Genomic DNA, 23,244 nt, shown 5'->3' on the forward strand with positions numbered 1-23,244 from the left:
TACATTCTAGTCTTCTGGGAATAATACACGATAGATTTTTCCCCTCACTGTTTTGGTTTGTGAATGTTTCATGTTTTGTGATTAGTCGACTCATTGGATCAAACAGACATTGCAGTTCATACAACCATCATTAGGTTCCAGCTTTAAGTATTTGAGATATGTGCAAACTAAAAATACAGATAATTAAGACAGGGGCGGTGCTACGTGGTGACCAGGGGTGGATATGGCCTTGGAACTTTGGCCACCCACACACCTGTCAGAAGATTTTCATACCTTATATGCCATTTTGCCACAGATAATTTACATCAAATGCATATTTTAACAATAACATTACAATTGATCTGAATGCAAACTCTAAAACAATTTACTTTATATCTTTCGTAGATGTCATTATCATGTGATTCATACATCCATTTTCTATACCACTTACCCTTACTAGGTTCTCGGGTGATCTGGAGCCTATCTTATCGGGCAAGAGGCAGGGTACACCTGGACTGGTCGCCAGCCACTCGCAGTGCACAGCGCTGTTAATTTAGAGTAAAGTCCTTCACCCATCCATTTTCTTTACCGCTTAGACTAGGGGTCTTCAAACCTGTTCCTCGAGGGGAGGGGGGGGGGAGGGGGGTCATTATCAAGCTATTGCAGACCTTGCTGATTATCTGATCATTTGACAGCGGCCCCTGATTAACAGGATTGAGGACCCATGGTTTAGACTGTTTGGGGTTATGGGTAGCTGGAGCTGATCACAACTGGCTTTGGGTGAAAGGTAGGCGACACATTGGCATGTGCTTTCTCTGGGCACCCTGGCTTCCTCAGGAAAAACATACATGTTAGGTTCATTGGAGACTTAAAATTTTTCCTTGATATGAATCTGATTAAAAACACAAGTGGAGATACCGTTCTTGAAAGATTGTTTCATGAGCAATTTAATTGGTTATTTAGCGATGCGGTCTTAACACAACTTTGCAGGAACAATATATCCGCTAACATACATTCTGTAAATGTTTCAAACTTTAGACACCCGAACCAAGATTGTAGACAGCAAAAACTAGTCAGCAATTGACATTTTTGTTGTAATTATTTATAGTGTAATGCTTCTTTATTTGTTTGCACCGTGTTTTAGAGAAACTCAGACCTTCGTACTATTTTCAGTGCCCTGACTGGTTTCAACCGTCTTTGAGTCCGCTTGAGTGTCCTCTTCCTGGAAAGCACGCTCCAGTATTTTCACCATGGATTTGCGAACTTTATCTTTGAAATCTTGTCCCATGCACACATAAAGCAGTGGATTTAGACAACTGTTGATGAAGGCCAAGCTCGTGGCTATTGGAAGCCCAAGCGTTATAACATTTAGGAACACTGCACTTGAATACTTAAAACTAGTTAGCTCCATTAAAACAAGGATGTGAAAAGGAGCCCAGCAGAAGAAAAAAACAACAATAACGGCGGCAATGATCTTAAAAGTGCGACTTGACTGGCTTGCCAAGTTGGGATTCTTTCTGAGGCGATGGATAATAGCAGCGTAACAGGAGACAATGACGGTGAAGGGGATAGCAAAACTCAGGAGGAATCGTGTCACGGTTATGGCCTGATGGCGAAACAGTCTGAGTTGGTTCAGTTCCGGTGTGAACTCATCAGAAAATACAAAGTTGTTGAAGCAATTAATGACTTCTTCGCTGAAGAAGGATGGCCCAGTGTCCCTGAAGATGAAGAATGGAGTGCTTAGAATCAGAGCCAGCACCCAAACACACAGACTCAAACTGGAAGCCTTCCGGACATTGCGGTGGTTCTGGGCCCAAATAGGCAACACCACGGACACACATCGATCAATGCTGATCATCATCAGGATATAAACACTGGCGAACATATTGAGAGCGCTAACGGCACTATTTAGCTTGCACATGAACGTCCCGAAGGGCCAGTGGAATTCTAAAGCAGTGTACGTCACGCTAAAAGGAAGAAAGGCTGTGAAGAGAAAGTCCGCCACCGCGAGGTTGAGGAACCATACGGTGTTAACGGTTTTCTTCATCTTGAATCCAGTTACCCAGATCACCACGCCATTGCCCAGCACACCCAAGACAAAAGATAGGGAGTAAACGACAATGGACATGATGTTGAGCGAATGCCTCAGCTGAGCAATTTTTAGATTGTCTAAAAAGTTGTCCGTTTCATTGACATTGGTTTCATTAATGGGAAAAAACGATTGGGTCACGACCTCCATTGTCTTGAAACCTGCAAAGAAAAACATGTATTTTTTTTTCTCAGTCCAAATGTCCCTCCATCACAGTTCAAAGTGATACTGTTCACAGAATAAGTAATTATGCAACATGCTGCAAGTTCCTCTGTTGACAATAAAATGGTGACTTCCTCATGTTGTTACTCCTACTGACTAATCAATAAACCAGGGGTGGGCAAAGCTTTTGATTGGCGGGCCACAATGGTTTCTAAAATTTGACAGAGGGGCCCGACCAGGAACAGATGGATGGAGTGTTTTGGTAAGCTCACCTCATCGGAGAAAAAAATACATTTAATTTTAAATTAAAGTGAACACAAGCATTACAACAATATTTATGTCTTTGAAAAACCACAGTATTTAGAAAATAAAACATTAACAACGTTTATTCATTTAATTCTTTTCAAGTTCGGCGGGCCGGATTAAAACGTTTAAGGGGCCCGCATGTGGCCCCCGGGCCGTAGTTTGCCCACGCCTGCAATAAACTGTCCCAAAAGTTGAGTTAATTTGCTGTTAGGTCATTTCTGTAGGAACAACACTCCATCATAAACCAAGGAACCAATATCACAGCACAACAAGAAGCAAAAATGTCCCCCCAAATGTTTAAATACTAAAATAATGATTTACTCATAAATTGACTTTCACCTATTAAGTAAAAATCAAAGATGATATACTTGCATGGATTGATGAAAAACACAATGATGTTGAATATTTTTCTGACCAAGTGAAATTGAATATTTTGCTGCGTCGCCCCTGATGATTTATCATGACCAACCAAACAAAAATAATTTTGTCACGTAGGTAAATGTAGGATATGGTGCAAAACTTAATATATTTCAATACTTCAATTTAAAGAGTGAAACATAATGGAACTTTAATGGATTTTATCATAAAAAAAAATTGACGATTATAGCTCGAACATGACAGACTTGTTGATTCTTTAAGATCGTGTCAATAAATCACATTTTTACATGAAAACATTCAAATATTTTTTTGGAATACAGAAATTAGGTTTGGAGTGGCATTCGGTAAAGTATTTTCTTGTGTTTGGTGTTGAATCCATATAAGTAAATAATATATTCAATCGATTCATTTTTTAATTGAAGTATCGAAATAAATGATCTTATTGACAATATTCAAATCTATTGTGATGCACCCAGGCCAAATAACAAACTCTGATAATAAGATATGTACAGTACCTTTCTCAAAGCTCTCCAGTGGGGTGAAGATGTGGCAAAAGGAGAAATTACCCAAGTCCGTCGCTCTAATAAAGCAACCGGTGTGATGGCACAACCCACTTTGGGTGACTCAAAATTCAAACGCACTTACCTTTAAAAGCCTTTTTCTTGGTGTACGCAGTAGCTCATTTTCAAATTTTCAAATAAACCTCCTGCCTCCTCGGTAAGCTTTCCTTTGTGTGTCCATGTTTTTGAATTTGAGGCCTGTCAAATCTCATCACTGTTCAGATTATGTCTCAATCTTTCAAGACGTAATAAAGAGAATGACAGAATGAGGTGCGTGTCTATATACAGTGTTTCAATTGCATTTACAATAAATCAATTAACTGATTCTATACTGTGTCAAATAAATTAAAACATAAATGAAATATGATTTGATTGACGCATTACAGTACTCATGGTACTCATGTAACTGTTCGGTGGGCTTGATTAAGGAACAGAGCAGAACGTAAGGCTACTTTGCCCACAATTTAATACTGACTGACATTTAGACATAGTAGCCACTTTTTTCATGGCCTGTAAGAGATGCCATTTTGAGAACATTTCAGTTTTGACTAAAGAGGCATGCATGGATGCTGCTGTTCCGTTGAACAATAGAGTTCCAAAAATCTGTGGACAAACAATTGAGGTGTCTTAAGCGGATGATGAGGGCAAAGTTGACCTGCACACAGTTGTGTCAATATCCCACTTTGTTGGGTTTGTGTGCAACTGGATAAATACTGAGTCTTGGGGACAGCTCCAATGTGGCATTTCTTGTTGGGTCTCTGTGAAAAAATAGGAACATTTAACGAGTGGTAACCATAACAGTAAACTCAAACAAGCTCAAGTGTAACACGAGAAAATAAACCCAGGAACGATGATCAGAAGAAGAAAAAGCCAAAGCACACATTTAAAAAAAATCGCAGAACCAGCACAGCCAACACCAGACCGGAATAGACGGGAATTAGGCCACAAAGCACATGACCCTGACGGAGACCATGGCCGCTTCTCAATAACAATATTCACATGATAAACCTTCAATTTTGGGTGCCTTGAACTTGGCAAATTCAGACTGGAAATACGATCTTCGGGAATGGAACAACTCTGTTAAGACGTTTGACTGGTTGGATTCTGAGCAGACTTTATGATGCAACACGAGGCATCATGGGAGCGCTCGCAAAATGAAGGGAACACAAGTCACCTTCTTATGCGGCACATCAAAAGACGATGAAAGTAAGTCGAATCTGGAGACAAAATTCGACACGAGTTTGCATAAAGCAGACACTATAAAAGAAACATAAAGTAACATTCAGGTTTTCAGAATTTGACATGCAACATGAAAATGGGGATCTTGACTTGCAGGAGAATCAAAGCAAGATGTTCGACTATGTAATGTATTGCAGACACTGTGCCTCAAATTTTTATGAGAAATGCAAAACAGTGCCCCTTGCTGGTTAAATATAAAACAAAACAAAGGGCAACCACATAAAAAAAAACTAGAAATGTGTCATAAACGGATCTCGTGAGTGAGCCACACATTTCTTAATTGTACATATAGTATAAAGGGTAAAGTCAAAAAGCAGCTTTTTTTTTTTTTTTTTAAATCAGGGCAGAACTTAAAAAAAAAAAGACTTACATGGATTTAAAGAGTCTGTATTGTTGCGCCACTGGAGGTCACTAGAGAAAACACATGAATGGATGTTACCAGCTTCACTGAACGAATTCTTTAAGAACAATTTTATTGTACACACATACTTTATTTATCATTTACAATTTTTACATCACAATTAAGCTTTCATAGACAGGTCATGTGCTTCCATACCCAACCCATGACTGGTTGAGTCCTTAACTACTTAGAGGGGATAAAAAAGTAAATGTCCGGATGAATGTATTGTATAATACTGTTCTGTAAAAAGCATTTATGTCCAGTTAAAATATGTGGAGTTATTTTTGGTTTTCTTGTTCATGTAAACAGTTTCTTCGAAGAGTTTGCGTCGCCGTATTATAGATGATCCGATATTACATGGAGACAATATCTTCAATGATGATTATCGTTTAAGCCGACATGCCCCCACATTGTTATATGTTGACCTGACTTATTTGTTCTACCTTGATTTTTGCCATTTGGCGGCATATTTCAGTGATACATATTCGTATTTTGTTTTTAGGTCCAATTTCACTTTAAACCAATTTGAATATTGTTTGATTTCATGCAAAAATGTGCACAAACAACGCTAGCTACTCTTTGGGGAAATGTGACAAATAGAGTTACATAGTAGGTACGATCGGCATTTGACTAAATTCCTTCTATTGACTATTGATTAATTTGAGATGGGATCAGCGCTCTGAATGTTTTGAACTCCTGTTACAAATACAGCTGGAGGAGTCGATGGCACAGCCGAGGTTTGCAGTGATATAACTTCACTTTCCATTCTTTTGACTTCACGTAGGAAACTAGTTGAGATTTAATCAGCAACTCCTCTTGTTGTCGTCTTGATTGATTCATAACATGATTTAACAACAATCAACTGCATCACATTGATTCAATTCTTAACTCTCAATTCAATAACTTTTATACACATCCCTCGTTAGTTTAAAGTTGCATCATTTCTACTTTTGATGTGACCATATAGCTAGAATGATACAAAAATACTCATAGCCTACAAATGCATCACAGCTTGGTTACAATGTTTTGAACAGTCAGTGTAATTACATTGTAAATATCGTAGATGTGAATTTGTAGCAGTTGAGGCCAAGTGATTATTTGTCATATACAATTACAATGGCTATGTACAATTACAATATTTAACATTTATACCTCAGCTTCAGAAAGGGACTTCTCTTTGCTTCGACTGGTGACCATTGAGTTTGTATAGGTGTACGAGCGGGAAATCTCTTCCTGGAAAGCAGTCTCCAGGACTTTCAGGATGGATTTACGAACTTTATCTTTGAAATCTTGTCCCATGAACACGTAGAGCAGCGGGTTGAGGCAGCTGTTAAGATAGGCTAGACTGGTAGCTATTGGGACCCCGATAGTGATGACGTGGTCCAATATTTCACTCTCATAATAAGCCATGTGATTGACCAACTCAATCAGAGCTAGAATGTGATAGGGAGCCCAGCACAGGAAAAAAGTGGCAATGACGGCAGCGATTATCTTGAAGGGACGACTCGACTGGCTGGCCAGGGTACGGTTCCTACGGAGCCGGTGGATTATCACGGCGTAACATGACACGATGACAGTGAACGGGATGACGAATCCAAGAAAGAAGCGAGTCATGGTCATGGCCTGATGGCGAAAGTATCGCAGCTGGGTCACATGTGGCGTGACATAATCATCAGAGAAGGCAAAGTTATTGAAGCAGTTGATGATATCTTCATTGTTGTACGACGGCCCAGTGTCCCTGAAGATGAAGTAAGGAGTGCTCAGGATCAGAGCCAAGACCCAAACACCCAGACTCACACAGGATGCCTTCTGCACGCTACGATAGTTCTGAGCCCACACGGGCCACACCACCGACACGCATCGGTCAATGCTGATCACCATCAGGATGTAGACACTGGCGAACATGTTGAGGAAGCTCATGGTGCTGTTCAGCTTGCACATGAACTTGCCGAAGGGCCAGTGGAAATCCATGGCGGTGTAAGTCACGCTTAAAGGAAGGAATGCCGTGAAGAGGAAGTCGGCCACTGCCAGGTTGAGGAACCAAACGGTGTTGACTGTTTTCTTCATCTTGAATCCAGTTACCCAGATCACCACGCCGTTGCCCAACACGCCCAGGACGAAAGCCAGGCAGTAGACAATGAGAGACATTATGTTGAGAGATTGCCTCAGCTCGGCGTGGTCGTCCTTGTAGTCATACTCGTCATCGTAGAACGTGCCGTTTGTCGTGCTTGCATCAGAAACGTTTATATCATAGTAAGGCGTCGCGCCCATTACGTCCATCATTGTCCTGAGACCTGCAACAGGAATAACAAATAACCTTTATCAAGTCGTAAAAAAACAAAACAAAAAAAAAACAGACAGTTGTAATTTTAGGAGAATAAAGTTACCCAAGGAAAATACAAAGTCATAACACACAGAGGTCTTCATTTTAGAAAAATATAGCCGTAACATTACAAAAAAAAAATCTAGTATTAACAACACAGTTGTAAAATTAAAAGTTGTAAAAATGTGGAAAAAAAGTCTAGTTATTTTGTGAACGCCAAGAAACAGGTTACATTTTATGAGAATAATGTTGCAAGAAAAACATTGCAATAGATGTAGAAAGCCTTTGCTAAATTAATGAAATGTAACATTTTTGTCATATCAAAACCATCAGAACTATCAACACTTTAATGCCTTTGTATAAATATTTTGTTTGTTCCCAAGAAATAATTACACATTCACCACAATAGTCTATTTTGTGGACTTTATTCCATCACAAACTAACAGTATTAATTTCAAAACAAACATTTTATGATATTACCTTAAATTTAGTATTCATTCATATGATGATGATAATTACTGTATGTCGCAGTCCTCGAAAGAGAAATACAAAGGCTGCTTGTTGTGTTCAATTTGTTTGAGACTTTTGAGTTTCACTTGTTAAAATGATAATTTTATCAAATCTAACCCTAAATTCATAAATATTACTAAATATGTTACTATATACATATATTATTATTATTATTATTATTACCATCAATATGAAAACCTCATGTGCTAGAAAACACGGTCGTTTTTAGGAGACTTCTAAACGATGCAGATTTAAGAATCTGTGCAAAAAAAAAATCAAATCATCTAGAAAAGTTAACTAGCATCTCTGATTTTTTAAATATTTGTTGCACAACTTTAGTTTCCAAATACTGACTTTTTCAGTAGTTCACGCAGAAGTTATAAAAATATATTTCAGTATTACCACTGTTTACACTTTGCATTCTTGTGTACAGATTTACACAATAATTATTTTTAATTTAATTGCCAAATTTTTCAAGAGAACCTTTTTCTATTTTTTTCACCATGATGACTTCTTTCTATGCGCAACATAATTCATTGCTTTTGGAGGGGAAAACATTTGTCCATGGAAACAAATAGTAATTCATAATGGCAGACATCTAAGTTGTGCACATAAAATAATCTACTTCCAATAAAAGACTTAACGAGCCAGCACGAGCGCCTGCTTAATTAACGCGTTGCAATCACACCAGCTGCAAATTCCAATTACCTCTTAATTTCCTTAAAAAAAAAAAACAACAACAACAACAACAACAACAAACAGTGTGCTAGGTTCCAATATCGATGTCGATTGTCGTTAGAAGCAAATATATAGAGATATTAAAAAAAAAAAAAAAAAAAAAAGAACAAGACACAATACCTTCTTCTGGTGTAAATGTGTCCGAAGTAGAGCTCTGACTGCTCCGTGCAAGCTGCAAACCTCTCGACCCAGTCTCATGAAAATGACTGACGTCATCGGCCACATCGAGGCGGGACCACAAGCGCCCCTAAACCGAGCCCAACTTATACACCCCTTCGTTCTTTTGTCGTGTTTTTGTGCACCCGGCTCCTGTCTTGGCGAGATCAACCATATGCAAGGAGGTAAACACAACTTTATCCACATTGGATGGGAGATAAAACACGCAAAACACACACGCGCCCCCCCCCGCGCACACGCGTACAAACGCACGCGCGCGCACACACACACACACACACACGCGCACATACGCCCGCGCCCACGCAAATATGTGAGGACGGAGTGAAGCCTTGTCGCAACATGTCTGTTATTTTTTTTTATTGTTTGGGTTTTTTTGAAGACATATAAGGATTCGTCTTTTGGGAAAGTCCACAAGTGAAAACACAATCACAATCAATCAAAGTACATCATCAATTGTGGTATGTTGAGATGACAACCTATGAGGGTGAGAAGCTGCTGTCTCTTCATTTGCACCAATCACGACATGTTTTTCTCATCGTGGGCCGAGCTCAGTTTGCTTGAGGTTAACTCTAATTGCTGAGCGCTGACTTTGAAATGACATCTGGGCATGTAGGTAACATATTTGTAATGTACCCTTTTGGTGTGTATTTGGTGGGGAAAAAAAAGAAAAGAAAAGTCACAGCAGCATCTGTCAATAATTACGGCTACCAAGCTGTTCGTTGGGAGAGAAAAAAATATACGTATAATCGTTACAGCTGTCCACTCCACTTTGGACGTTGATGGGGCCCAAGTAAAACAGGCGTGGATGAACAAAATTGTGTCTTTAAAACATCCATCCATCCATCCATTATCTGAACTGCTTCTCCTCACGAGGGTCACGGCCATGCTGGAGCCTATCCCAGCTATCTTCGGGCTGTAGGCGGGGTATACCCTGAACTGGTTGACAACCAATTCCAAGGCACACATAGACAAACAACCATCCGCGCTTACACTCTTACCTAGGGACAATTTAGAGCAGGGCTGGGCAAACTTTTTGATTGGCGGGCTGCAATGGGTTCTAAAATTTGACACAGGGGCCGGACCAGGAGCAGATGGATGGAGTGTTTTGGTAACCTCACCTCATCCGAAAAAAAAAAAAAAACATTTAATTTTAAATGAAAGTGAACAAAAGCATTACAACAAAATTTGTCTTTGACGCACCACTGTATTTAGAAAATAAAACATTAACAAGGTTTATTCAAATTTGGCGGGCCGGATTAAAAAGTTTAATGAGCCACATGTGGTCCCCGGTCCGTAGGTTGCACATGGCGGATTTAGAGTGTTAAATCCACCTACCATGCATGTTTTTGGAATGTGGGAGGAAAACGGAGTACCCGGGGGAAACCCCTCACCGTGAGTACCATTGTGCTAACCGGTCGGCAATCGTGCCGCTGTCTTCAAAGTATTGGACATCCAGGATGGATGGATGGATCGATAGATAGATAGTTAAGCCAATGGATGTTTGGACAGAGGAGGCATGCGCTCAAGGATGAATGGCGGGAAGTAAAGATGTACGAATGGCTGGAGCGATAGCCGTTCAAAGAAAGTGCGGTATAGATGAATGAACAAATCAACCAATGAACAGGCAAACTGAGAAGTAGATCCCCGAGAGAGAATTATACCCAGCGGTAAAGCGTTTACGGAGTAAAATCCAAAAAAGGTTTTCAGAGAACAGGTCAGCATGTTTCTGGTCACTTGAGAATGCTTTTGTCTTTTTCACAAAACCAAACATTCCTGAAACATTTGGCAGTCAAAGGCCATGTCCAAAAAGACGCAAGTTGGAATCTCCAGATGGGCAGTATCCAAACTGTTATCCGCAAACCATGCAATCCACCAAACCAGATACTACACTGGTATGCCGTACATCTGCGTGGCCTCAAAAATACAGTCCTTAAAAAAAAATCATTAAAAGAGTTTAAAAATAAAGAGATTAGCTTTGACCTAATTTATTTTTAAATCACACAGTAATTCTTTCTGACAACTAGCTGAAAGGTCACGCAGCTTTTCCAATTGGGTGTTTCAATGCGGTGTCATAAATGCGAAACACATTTCAAGCGCCATGCGGCCCGATTAAAACATAAGCGCTTCATCAACAGGATGGGATGAACGTATACAATAACACGAGCAAGCGGAATGCATGGAACGGAGTGGGAGTGTTGGCCCGGAGAGAGTGAAAATCAATCTCTTGCTGGTGTCCCTCAAGTATAGCTCTATACCTTTCAGTCAGCATCTCAGTTTAACCCTGTGGTCACACTTCCGCCCGCATGGTTAGTCTTCTTGGTTTTTTTGCAGCCCAGCTTGCCACACATCGGTTTTGACATGATATTGGGTTGATGGTTGAACTTTTTTTTTTTTTTTAGTCTTGAGAGGAATGTTGCAAAACATGTGAAATGCTCCGTTTCCGTCATGACTGTGCTTCAGCTATGTGATGGTGAAAAAAAAAACATCGGCGGCATTGCCAATGTCAAACCATGGAAGTAATCAGACGTTTACTCTGCAAGCCCATCTTCAATTATTTTACCATGAGGGAATACTAATGAGCAAAACGGTTTTATCCTAAATTGGTCAACAATGTTAATTTTCCACAGAGTTAAACCTCACGTCTTCAAGTGGATCACTTTAAAAATATAATAATCACGAAAAGAACTTTGTGACCACCTGCTACAAGACAATGGAACTTCCTGTGGTCTTCTGTTCTTCTCTTCTCATGTTGTGCTCTTCTTAACATTAATGGTCCCAGCTGGCTCTTAGTATTAATAAATCACAGTCACAAAATCAAAAGAAAATACACAACACACATGCAGAATTATTGACGCCCTCCTGACATGTGCTGGCCGAGAAATTGTGCGATGTTCTGAAGCCTTATCTTGCGCAACAGCGCATATGCTTCAAAAATAAGTCAAAGAAAAAGCTAAACGCATGCACAGAGTCATTTGATGATTTCTGAACTGAGATGTCGGGAGGTATGTTAACTTTTGCGATATTCTGACGTTTTATTTTGCACTATGGTGCGGAGCTTTTGGAAAAAGAGTTGCTAAAAAGAACAAAAAGCCGATAAAAAAAAGCAATACGCATGCACGTAAATGATGGACTAAACTTCGGTTTCCTGACGTGACATTCTGAGGCCTTGTCATGCCACAAAACGTTCAGAAAAAGTGTTGTATGATGCAGTGAACTTACAGTTCAAACTCCAATTTTTTTTATTTTTTTTTAATTTCAAACCGTACGATTTCAGGTGAATTTAACTTTACGATTCATAATGATTGCAAATTTCTTTATTCCACATATTCAAGTGGTAAAACACAATGACGCTCAAAAATGGTGAGACAATCAGAACTGCATAGTAAGCGACCAAGACCTGCCCAACCCCAAAACCATGTCCCCCGCTCATATACAAACACAACCACACAGGAACTGATCCCTGCCAATAGTCCAGATGTGAGGGGGAGGAATAATGGGAAGAGGGGGGGAACACGACTCAGGGCTTGTGTCCATTTCCACGCGCTCACGCTCAGCTTGAGTTTGAACAACGCCCTTTTCGGAGCGCGTGGGAGGACTCATCACCAACTATTTTATCTCAAACACATCAATAACCAACACTTCCCCATATGCCTGCACCTCGACCCACAAATCCACATCAGCAACCTCCTCCGAACGACTGCGCCTGCTCGAGCTTAAGTCTAGACACGCTGACTACTTTGTTGAAATTAGATTGAACGCGCATGACAAATGCCAGCTTTCATATCTGAGCAAAAATGTATCCCTCAAAACATTTTGCTACGCAGTCTTTTCACAGAAGCAAAAGATGCGGAGTTGCGCTGGTGTCTGTCGGGGATATTAATAGTCATCCCAAAGCTATAGTTTGAGGCAAGCCTTCTGAGCGCAGGGCTTTGCCAGAGTTCTTGATTTACCAACCAAACGTGCAATTATGCGTACGCCACACAAATACCAATTTGGGTGTGTAAAAGAAACCAGTGGAGGTTTAAGGAGAATGCCAGAGGAGGATGATATACGCAGTTGGAGTATGTGGCTTTATTATTCATTATACACGATTTGGGGGAATGGGGGAATAACCCAAAATTCAAAAGAACAATGTACGCACGCTACTGTCTGCATGTCTTTGTGTGTGGTGGAGTGGAGCGCTAATAACATAGTGCCGTTTCCACAGTCGCTGTACTGTAATTCACCCGGTACTTATCATAGCTATGCTGTGCAAAACAGTGAAGCTCCTAACGTTTTTTCTTTTGGGGGCTGAGTGAAACGATGGCGATGGAACTTGTGGATTCCAGTTGCGGCAGTGTCATAAAAACACAAATAGTGGGGATCTGCAGTAAGCTGAACTCTCAAAAGTTTGTTGGTCTTGTTGCGGTGCTGACTGGGAATCACATCTTTGTCTCCTCGAGTGTGGAAAGGTCGGGGATTTTGTTTTTTCAAGTCAAAATGAGTGCCAACTGTGCTTGGTCCCATTATGCCTCATTGATGTGCTCTTTTTTTTTTTTTTTTTCGCAAAATATACCGCACACAAGGGGGAAAAAAAAGCTGAGCCTCAACAACCAAAACCACTTCCTTACTTTGGTCCTTATACTTTCCACCACAACGTTTGGTGCCTTCCAGCAGACCAGAGGGATATGAATAATCAACCTTGGCTCCGTCTGGCAGAAAAGAAACCTGGTAATGCACAAGTCATACAGTCCTTCCTTTCTCGAGAAACGTTTATTTGGAGGCACAGTTGAATGAGACGAGGGGAACCGGAACTGGTTAAACAAGGGGCACCAGATGGTCAAATAAACACAATTCCCCATTCGTTGCAAGGTCAACGATACTAAAATTAACATTCGGACCTATTGCAATTATCACGTTTATTGATGAGTTCGGATCAACTTCTGAAACTTATTTTTTTTGCTTTTTATTGATAGGGTTTAATAAATTCTGCTCTGCAGATGTGTCAATAAACAGGCATCTGGGTGTCACATGTGACACAGAGAAAGTTAAAAAAAAACTTCTAAAAAAAAATCCTAGCACTTGCGTGACTGAGTTTTCATTTTTTATTTTTACAAATAATCTATTTATTTGAGTTTACACTCTGGTAGCATAAGATCCATTTTTCTATACAGAACATTGTCGTTATTTCTTTTATAGAGCATGCTTTCTGAAGCTTTCTTATACTGTGCAGGAAATTCAAATGGGGTCAGCAGTCCGTGTGAGAACAATAGCAACTATGAACTAAAACGAAGACAATTAGTAGCATATTTTGTAATGGAGATGAAGAGATGTTTATCAGTCCTGTTTATCACCGCAGGGCAAATTGGGGTACCGTGTCTACAAGAGACATGGCCACGATTTGAGGAAAGATTGTATACAGACTTTTCATAATCATTTGTGTGTCTTTCTGTCCCCGTTTTCACACCGTGTTGGTCAATTGGGCAAGCTCGATGGCCTTTGCCAGCCACAGGTGGATCCAAAATAGAATCACTCTGATGGACAATGACGGAAAAAGAATAACAAATGATTTGTAATGATTTTTCAATCAAGAAACATTATCATCACAAAAGAAATGGAATGCTAAAAAAACTTTAGTAGAAGTAGAAGGAGTAGAGTAATCTTCTTGCGGAATGTCACGTGACCAAACCCGGAAAACGTCATCGTTAACTTCCCGCATATGCAATGACAAGCAAGAAAAACGCAGTGATGACGATGATCGTTTGAAGACAAACTAAAATAAATGTGTTGCCTATACACCGACAGTGGTTTACAAATATAAAAACAAAATCAGTGTTTTAGATCGCTCATGTTGCGTCAAGTTGATATATTTTCGGAATGCAACTCAAAATCAGGTTGCTGCATGGCTCTTTTGTTTATGATTGAACAAATAATATGAAACAAAATAGCAGGTTGCTAAAGATCAGCTATTGTGATCTTTTGTGGCTCTATGGTGAGGTGTTAAAAAAAAATATGTTGTTGAAGTTTGAATTTCCCACGGGTGCTATGTCAACGTGCCCTTTCACCGAGGCAAAGAGGAAAGGCTGGTCTAATGCGGAAGTCGGTTGCATATATACTGGATTGGTTGGTGAGCCACCATTATTTTGCACATTGCTTCCGCCTCCTATGTCACAATTTGGTAAATTTCGCATGTTTTTGCAAATCAGTCAATCCACATGTGGGTGATTTTTTTTTTTTTTTAAAACAAATTCATGAGAAATCTTTAATATTGACAATATCTTGCTTTTGTGGTATCATTAATCCCAATTTAAAAAGTAAAAAGCAACTGAGTAAAATTATATCCTGGTCAAATCGAATTTGGAGAAAGTGCACGAGAGGATTCATCCCATGAATTGATTGGCCGTGATCACACGTTGTATCTCGCTAGTCTCTTCCACATTTTCGGAAATTCAGGGTGATTGAAATGTGCCGTTCAGTTAGTCAGAGTCGAGCCAGAGAAGCGTACAGTAAACAGCTGCGTTCAGAAGCTGTGTAAGTTAAGGCAATTTTAGCATAAAAACGAAAACTTTAACATAGTTATTGGCCAACGTTCCATCATAATCTTCCGCTGCTGGTCTTGTAGAGATTGTTCTTTTCAAATTCTGCCACTAGGTATTTATTGTTCTTCTTGCATTTTTAAAGTTAATTTTGCAAAAGCTTCGTAGAGGTGTATATCCCCACCAAATTAAAATGAAAAAAAAAAAAAGGATAAATATACACAATACAATACAACTTAGCCTCCCTGTGTGGAGTTTGCATGTTCTCCCCGTGCCTGCGAGGATTTTCTGTGGGTACTCCGGTTTTATGGCAGGTTGATCGGACACTCTAAATTGGACCTAGGTGTGAGTATAAGCCCTGTGATTGGCTGGCAACCAGTTCAGGGTGTACCCCGCCTACTGTCCGATGACAGCTGGGATAGGCTTCAGCAACCCCCCCGCGACCTTTGTGAGGAGAAGCAGTTAAGATAATGGATGGATGGATATTTAAAATGATAAAAAATTAACCTTGAATAATGAGGTTTGAGGGTACTACAGTAGTAGTGCAGTAGTTGTTTCAAGGAATTACTCAACAGGGTGGGGCTAATAAATACTGTCTGCTTTATTTAAAGTAAAAAAAATAAAAAAAACACAAGCCACCAGTGGCAAGATGGAGATGGATGTTGTTTGAAAACTGAGGTAGAACCTGCCTGTGCTAGAAGGGAATGCGTTGTATTTTAGCCTTAAGTGTATAATCACAGGGTTCAGTTCGACGCACGCTCCCATTTAGCTGTGTTCCTGTCTGTTGTTGATTACCGCCTATATGTTCATACGTGAGTAAGCCACTCTGACTCACAAAGAAACCACACAATGAATTTGTATTTTTGATGTAATAACCACAAACTAAACTGAATTATTGAATCATAACATAGTGGTGACTCACATTTTAATTTAGCAATATGGAATGTGACGTTAAGAAGATTATGCATCGCACTATAGCCCCAAATTTCCCGTCGACTTAATGCGTTTAAACATTACTGAAACAAGCAAACAAACACATGCCTGGAAAAAAATAGCCCAAATTCGATTTGAATCTCTAAATATAATACAATGTTCATAAAGAAAGTGAACACATTTCTGTTATAAAACCTCACTGTTGAATATTTCAAAACTTTAAAATACTAATAATAATGTTACATAAAGTTTTGATTTATTTTCCCATTTTGGTTAAGAGTGTGTCAGCATGACTTGGCAGCACTCTTCCGCGCAAAAACATTCTGAGGATGTGCACAGCCTGATTCAGGTCCTCCCACAGACTCCATAAAGGATTTAGGTCTCGGCTCTTTTTTGCTTGCTCCAAAACTTTAAAGTTCTTTTGGTGAAGCTAATCTATGAATATGAGTATGAATATTGTTTTTTTTTTTTTTTCAACAAATTTTTATTGTGGGTATATGACTTCCAAATTGTTATAGCATTTAAAAATACAATTTATTTATTTGTTTTTTTGCACTGTACAGTAAACATCAACGATTTATGGGTAATGGAGCAGATGTCTAGTGTGACGAAAAAAGACCTTGAAAACAAGGCGATAAGGGCACTGATATTGCTGAGCGTAGAAGCTTGCGATCACATTACCTGCTGGACTCGGGGATGAAGGGAACGAAGCTGTTGGTTCTCCTTGCTCTGTGTGGAAGTGCAGGTAGAGTAAAAATAAGTTCATTATTTTGATTTGATCTCTCAGGCTGATTAAAAAAACATTTGCGTACCTTTTTAGCCACTTTTTAGCCACTTCACGAACAACATGGCAGTGAACCTACAGCTAGTTTATAAAAGCAGAGTCAGTGTTGTCAACTCAGCAATTTGCTTGCAACAAAAAGCGACTTTTACAACTCCTCTTCTGACTGTATTTCAAGAGGTTTCATTCTTTCAAGAAGACAGCATGAGCAGAATCATTTTTTGCATAGAAAGGAGGGTGGAGGGCAGTCATGGAGTTTTCAAGTTGAACATTGCAAAAGACATGGTGCCCATTTATACGTTGCAAAAGCAGTGATTTATCGACAGAAGTCATTTCTTGATTCAACAAATCTGGCATTAATCAGGCCCGGGTGTGGCCAGTAAAATTGAACTGAGCCGTCCAAAAACCGTGAAAATACTTTTTTCACATAAATCCAGATGGTTGGGGATTTTTTTCTGGTATTGAATAAAAAAGAAAAAAATCCATTCAAAAACTGAACTATGCATTTAGATTTATAAAAAGTAGCTAATTGATGGAAAGTTTTTGGGCGTGTCCAAAATTTTACGTATCTTGCACTGAACGTGTGGATTTACAGAAGATTTCAAAGGTCGCCCAGTTTTAAAGAAATTAAAACAATAATGCCGATCACAGTATAAATAGATGCCAAAATCGACAAGTTGATTTCAGGCGGCAAAGAGAAAGTGGGCGTCAGAAGAGCTTCATTTAAGTACTCGGCAAACATGGCAACGGATTAAAAATGGGAAAATTGTCTTAGTTAACGTGCGGCCAGTAAAAGAGGAAGGTTTTTCCGGAGGTGATCTCGTCCCTCGTTCAAATCTGTGGGCAACATTTAAGCCTGTCAGCCAACTGTTTTTTTTTGCTTCTCTTAAATGATCTGACCTGGCTGGCGGATCTGAATGGAGTCTACTTAAATATCAAAAATGCGATTACATTTTTTTGCTTCCATCCTTGTTGTCCTTTTGTTTATACTCTACATCAGGCGTGGGTAAACTACGGCCCGGGGGCCACATGCGGCTCATTAAACGTTTTAATCCGGCCCGCCGAACTTGAAAAAAAATAAAATGAAAAAACCCTGTTAATGTTTTATTTTTTTAAATACTGTGGTGTGTCAAAGACAGATATTTTGTTTTAATGCGTTTGTTCATTTTCAATTAAAATTTAATGTATTTTATTTTCTCCGATGAGGTGAGGTTCGCAAAACACTCCAGCCATCTGCTACTGGTCCGGCCCCTCTGTCATATTTTAGAACCCATTGTGGCCCACCAATCAAAAAGTTTGCCCACCCCTGCTCTACATATTCTGTCACCTCCAGTTTTTTTTTCTGTCACTCCTTCATCATTTTCTCCATTTGGAAAGACGGGTCATGCAGAAAGAACCGTAAATCTTGCACATGCACCTTGACAGAATCGTCAAGGGAAGCGTCAGCTGGTAATTTATTAAAGCAGGGTCATTCTGCTGTCGATGCAGGTGTGTGCTTCAATAAGATCTTAAAAGAGGCATTTGTCGCATGCTACCCCATTTGGTTCAAGCGATACCAGAAATTTCCTTGAAATCAGTGTTGACATTTAGAGTGTGTCCTTTGGTAAACTTGTTGTTGCGCATCGGGCACAGCCATTACTTTTTGCTCCTCCAGTGCATGCTGACGCACGCCAAGCAGAAGTTGTGGCCACATGTCATCGAAATCGGTTGAGATGTGTGAACAGATGGAGTACAGGAACTGGTCCTCAGCGAGGAAACTTCTGGCGGTGGCCATGTCTATAATACAAGAGATCTAACTGACATCAAAACGACAATGAGATCATTTAAATATCCATTCATCCGTTTTCGACACGGCTTTTCGTGCTCAGTGCCGCGGAGAGCAGTAGCCGATATCCCGGCTGACTTTGCACAAAAGGAAGATAACACTGCAGGTCGTTGAACATTCACAGGGCACCTACAAGCGACAGACAACCATTTTATCAAAATCACAAAAGACGGAGGAAAAAGTGTTCTGGTCCAATAACCAAAATTTAAATTTTGGGCCATAAATCCAATATGTTTATTTGCTTTGGTGCTATTTTTCCAAAGCCAGAGCTGGGGCCTTAGACAAGGTCAACGAAATTTGAACAGTTTCAAATAGCAGTCATTGTTTGCACAAAATATTCAGGCTTCTGGAGAAAAAAAAAAAGCCTACTAGAGTTTCTGTATTTGATTTTTGCTTAATCAAGGGACTTTAAAAGGTAACAGGTGTGTTGACTGCCATTTATTTGAAATTTGAATTTGATTGAATAATTCCAAACACAGTTACATCCCAGTTTAAGAGAATGTACACATTTGTGCAGCCCGATTATTTAGTTTTTGTATTTTATTTTTTACAGTGTACAGGTTAAAGGTCACGCAAATTGTGGAAAACCGTTTTTAAATACTTTATATTGGTCTGATTTTTTTTTTTTTTGGGGTCACAGAATCCTGGCAGTCGAACATGGGAACATGCAATGATATGTTCATTATGATGGTTTTTCTACATTCTAGTTGCAGCTGCCCTGAGGGATGACGACAGGATAGTCGGCGGCTACGAGTGTCCCAGAAACTCAGTGCCCTACCAAGTGTCTCTCTTCACGGGATACAACTTCTGTGGAGGGGTTCTCCTGTCACCAGAGTGGGTGCTCTCTGCTGCCCACTGCAGAACAAAGTGAGAAAGACGATCACCATGACTTTTTAAATCATGAGCCTCCACACAGGAGTGTTCACTAACCTTAAAATGCCTCATCGAGATCCAATGTAGAGCTACGCCTGGGTGAGCATGACATCTGGGAACCCGAGGGCCCTGAACAGCACATCATGTCTGCGAAATTCATTCGCCACCCAGACTACAACTCCCGCACACAGGACAGCGACATCATGCTCATCAAGCTGAGTCGAGCCGCCTCTCTGAACAGCCACGTGCGCCCCGTGACGCTCCCTTCTAAATGTGCCACCGATGGGACCATGTGCCATGTCTCTGGTTGGGGGAGTATCCGCCCCAGTGATGAAGGCTGTGAGTCATGTGACCAAAGTCATGTAATCAATACTTTGTGGAAAAACAGCTTCTTCTAAAAACTTTGTTATTTTGTGTGACATCATGCTAGACGTCTGCATGCCTGCTAGGATAGCTCAGTGAGTTAAATAGAGGCGCCAGGAATTACCAACATTTTCGAAACTGTGAGATACAGACTTTAGATATATCTATTATGCTATGATTAATTGTTAATGACACTCATAATGTCACGGTAATTATTTCTCCGAAAAATAAGGAAATACCGGTAAATAATAGCCTACTAAGAATCAGCTTCCTCACTTCATTTGTTTGAAAAAATAAATAAATAAATCACCATACTGTAAAAGCCTATTTTCCCTCTGCACATGCTAAATCCTCTCTCATCTTTATTTAGCAAGGTTTCCTCATACGTTGCACTGCCTGGATGTCCCTCTCCTGAGTGACGATGCATGCTTTAATGCATATCCTTTCCAAATCACTGACAACATGATCTGCGCCGGTTATCTGGAGGGAGGCAAAGACTCCTGCCAGGTCATTTGAGGATGTCATCGAACAGTGTGTTCTGCCTCTTGAAAACGCACCCAACTGCCATAATTTGTTTCTTTGTTTGCGCTTTCATTCACAGGGAGACTCCGGGGGCCCAATGACGTGTGACGGCGTGCTCCAAGGTGTTGTGTCGTGGGGAAAAGGCTGCGCGCTGAGAAACAAGCCTGGAGTTTACACTAAAGTTTGCAATTACGTCACATGGATCAAGAAGACAATGATAACAGGCTAGACTTGGAAGAATGATGTGAGAACATTGTAAAGTGTCCTTGTGGCCTATCAGTATGGCAACACACAGCGTGTGGGTGCAAAAAGAGACTAAAAATAAATCATGTGAAAGCATATGCATTTCTGTCACTTTTTCCCACACTAGTAAAGACTGTGTGTTCTCTTTTTCTTTTCTTTTCTTTCCTTTTTTTAAATGCGTGCAATCAAAATTGACTGACAAGTGTTTTGGTCATGTTATAAGGGTTTCATTAGTGTGCCAGTGCCACTATTTATGATGTTGGTAAGCATTACTCTGACTTAAGTAAGTAGCAATCCGCAATATTTTCCAAATTATTTAACATCACAAACTGTGTTTTTTTTGTTTTAGTTTTTTTTTTTTAATAAAATGCCCACAAACCGGCCATGTACAAAAATCCGTAGCGGAATACAAATGTACTAACATAACATTTACCGTCAAGACAACAGTAAATCACTAGAGCGAAAAATACTGCGACGCTGCCTATGCGGCTTTAAAATTGCAAAGCATGCACGCACTCTGGCTGTTCTCCATAATCACTGAATGGAGAGTTTAGTTCCAAATGTAGTATTTAGTCGGCTTTGCTCAGCATTAAAGTGCAATTGGAAGGTCATGTTTTAGTGGTTATGTGTGAACTTAAATGCAGGGGAAACAAACAAAAAAAATGTAGTTGGTTATTTACAGTACATGTAACTTAAAGTCTTGAGCCAGTGAAGTAGCGCTTGAAGATGATTTGTGTGGTTGTCATTTGGCACAATATTGACAACGCAAAGATTTCATCTTTGGTTTCGAAGCCTTGTCGACAGAATCACCTGTCAAAACCCTGCCAATAGGTTCGGTAATCAATGCCAGGTGAAGCAATTCTATTGCAGTGATTCCTTATTAATGTTCCATGGTACATTGTTGTGCTGTGAGAGAAGCTCAATTGTGCTGGGGGAAATTATTCATTTGTACTTAATTGGTCTGAAAATCATCATGTACAACAAATAATGTATCTTTGTTTATCTATGCTAGCGACGAACAATGACAAGCAGAACAATTAAATGTGCTCCCACAAGATGATAGACCAGGCATCACCAAATGGCGGACCGCGGTCATGGTTCGGACCGGACCCATGGCCAATCTGTGATGAATTTTTTTCAGGGCGCATTCGCAAACGTTGGCGCTGCTATTCTAGTACATCCCAGCGGCATGCAAACGAATATTCAGTAAAAGTATCATGGATTTTGGGGAAACATAAAAAAACGTTCAAGTGATGGGGAAGTTGTGAAGGAGTGCTTAAATGTGGTTGCACAAACATTATTTAAAGGAAAACACAAAGCCCAGATGTGTGAAATAATTTACCAAATCCCAATGGCCCTGACTCCGTTCCAACCCAGATTTAAGTCACTGGCAGGGCAGTCACAAATTCATTTTTCTCATTAAGCGAAGTTAAAAAAATATTCAAAAGAAAAAGTGGTGTCAACGCTCATTTTGAATTAGTTTTTCATGAGGACAGCCATTTTATTGATTGTGTACTGAACATGTTGACCTGGTTTACTTGGATAATTAGGCTTTCCGTTTTTTTTAGGCTGATAACTCTTTGATTTAAAAAAAAAAAGGTAAAAGATGTTAACTCAATGCTTAGCACTTGATATATTTCTGCAGGAGATATTTTACAGTTTTTTTTTCTGGAAGTGGCACCCTTAAATTCCTGGAGCCACATTTTCTTGAATGTGAAATAAACGCCTTATATTTGTTTGACTGGCAAAGGTGTTTAATGGGAACATTGCTAAATATTTAGTATATAAGTGTGCTCTGTTGAAAATGACTAAATATTAAAACTATATAAAAATGTGAACATAGGCTCGACATTTCGGGAAGTTGGACTTTGGTTCGGACCTTTTAATTGGAAGAAATTTTCGTCGTGGACCTCTGTGACTTTTAATTGAATACCTCTGTGATAGACCATACAATTGACAATGAATGTTGACAGTCAATAATAATATAATAATAATAATAATAGCTGTGTGGCGAACTACACAAACCCAGAAGTCAATTTGTGATGTGTGGAAAGTGAAACAAGATCGTCATAATTTTTGTTTAATGTGATTTGAGATTTTGTTTTAGAGTAAAAAATATGTGCTTTGGTTCAATCGAGGTTGGGAAACACAGTTAAGTAACATATCACAGCTTTTCTTTTTCTTCTAAAAAAGCTCTACTCTGTGTTGATAATCAGTTTTCAAGGGATGTTGCTTAAGATCAATTTGTTGCTAAATTGCAAAGACGTTGCAATTGCGCAAATGCAACTAATAAGACATTTCACACTTATGTATAGTTATAAAATATTG

At 39.6% G+C, this 23,244-nt stretch overlaps 3 protein-coding genes across 4 annotated transcripts; 1 reads left to right on the forward strand and 2 right to left on the reverse strand.

The window, feature by feature from the left end:
* Positions 1-909: 909 nt before the first annotated feature.
* LOC148329159 (chemerin-like receptor 1) lies at positions 910-3,459 on the reverse strand. Its single transcript, XM_088307484.1, has 2 exons — positions 3,430-3,459; positions 910-2,229 (listed from the first exon to the last, which is right to left on the reverse strand). Exon 2 carries the CDS (start codon positions 2,216-2,218, stop codon positions 1,130-1,132), a length of 1,089 nt encoding a protein of 362 aa, XP_088163610.1. The 5' UTR covers positions 2,219-2,229; positions 3,430-3,459; the 3' UTR covers positions 910-1,129.
* A 685-nt stretch (positions 3,460-4,144) lies between these two features.
* Positions 4,145-8,957, reverse strand: LOC148329160 (chemerin-like receptor 1). Of its 2 annotated transcripts, XM_088307483.1 has the most exons (4): positions 8,805-8,957; positions 6,266-7,407; positions 5,084-5,124; positions 4,145-4,232 (listed from the first exon to the last, which is right to left on the reverse strand). In XM_088307483.1, exons 2-3 carry the CDS (start codon positions 7,394-7,396, stop codon positions 5,122-5,124), a joined length of 1,134 nt encoding a protein of 377 aa, XP_088163609.1. In that variant the 5' UTR covers positions 7,397-7,407; positions 8,805-8,957; the 3' UTR covers positions 4,145-4,232; positions 5,084-5,121. The 2 variants fall into 2 exon arrangements, with proteins under 2 accessions (XP_088163609.1, XP_088163608.1); XM_088307482.1 differs by lacking the exons at positions 4,145-4,232; positions 5,084-5,124 and having other exon boundaries at positions 5,157-7,407.
* Positions 8,958-16,979: 8,022 nt separating this feature from the next.
* LOC148329161 (trypsin-3-like) lies at positions 16,980-21,012 on the forward strand. Its single transcript, XM_088306124.1, has 5 exons — positions 16,980-17,054; positions 19,623-19,782; positions 19,865-20,127; positions 20,522-20,658; positions 20,753-21,012. Exons 1-5 carry the CDS (start codon positions 17,006-17,008, stop codon positions 20,900-20,902), a joined length of 759 nt encoding a protein of 252 aa, XP_088162250.1. The 5' UTR covers positions 16,980-17,005; the 3' UTR covers positions 20,903-21,012.
* The last annotated feature ends 2,232 nt before the right edge of the window (positions 21,013-23,244 follow it).

This window comes from Idiotropiscis lumnitzeri, chromosome 10, assembly GCF_059441095.1.
Source record: "Idiotropiscis lumnitzeri isolate Australia: NSW breed Sydney's pygmy pipehorse chromosome 10, RoL_Ilum_1.0, whole genome shotgun sequence".
Taxonomy (NCBI): domain Eukaryota; kingdom Metazoa; phylum Chordata; class Actinopteri; order Syngnathiformes; family Syngnathidae; genus Idiotropiscis; species Idiotropiscis lumnitzeri.

Excerpts from the sequence above, each read along its gene's own strand:
- LOC148329159 (XM_088307484.1), bottom strand. The coding sequence starts at position 2,218 with ATGGAGGTCGTGACCCAATCGTTTTTTCCCATTAATGAAACCAATGTC.
- LOC148329160 (XM_088307482.1), bottom strand. The coding sequence starts at position 7,396 with ATGATGGACGTAATGGGCGCGACGCCTTACTATGATATAAACGTTTCT.
- LOC148329161 (XM_088306124.1), top strand. The coding sequence starts at position 17,006 with ATGAAGGGAACGAAGCTGTTGGTTCTCCTTGCTCTGTGTGGAAGTGCA. Across the intron at positions 17,055-19,622 it reads TGCTCTGTGTGGAAGTGCAG|TTGCAGCTGCCCTGAGGGAT; the intron begins GTAGAGTAAAAA and ends TCTACATTCTAG. Across the intron at positions 20,128-20,521 it reads CCGCCCCAGTGATGAAGGCT|CAAGGTTTCCTCATACGTTG; the intron begins GTGAGTCATGTG and ends ATCTTTATTTAG.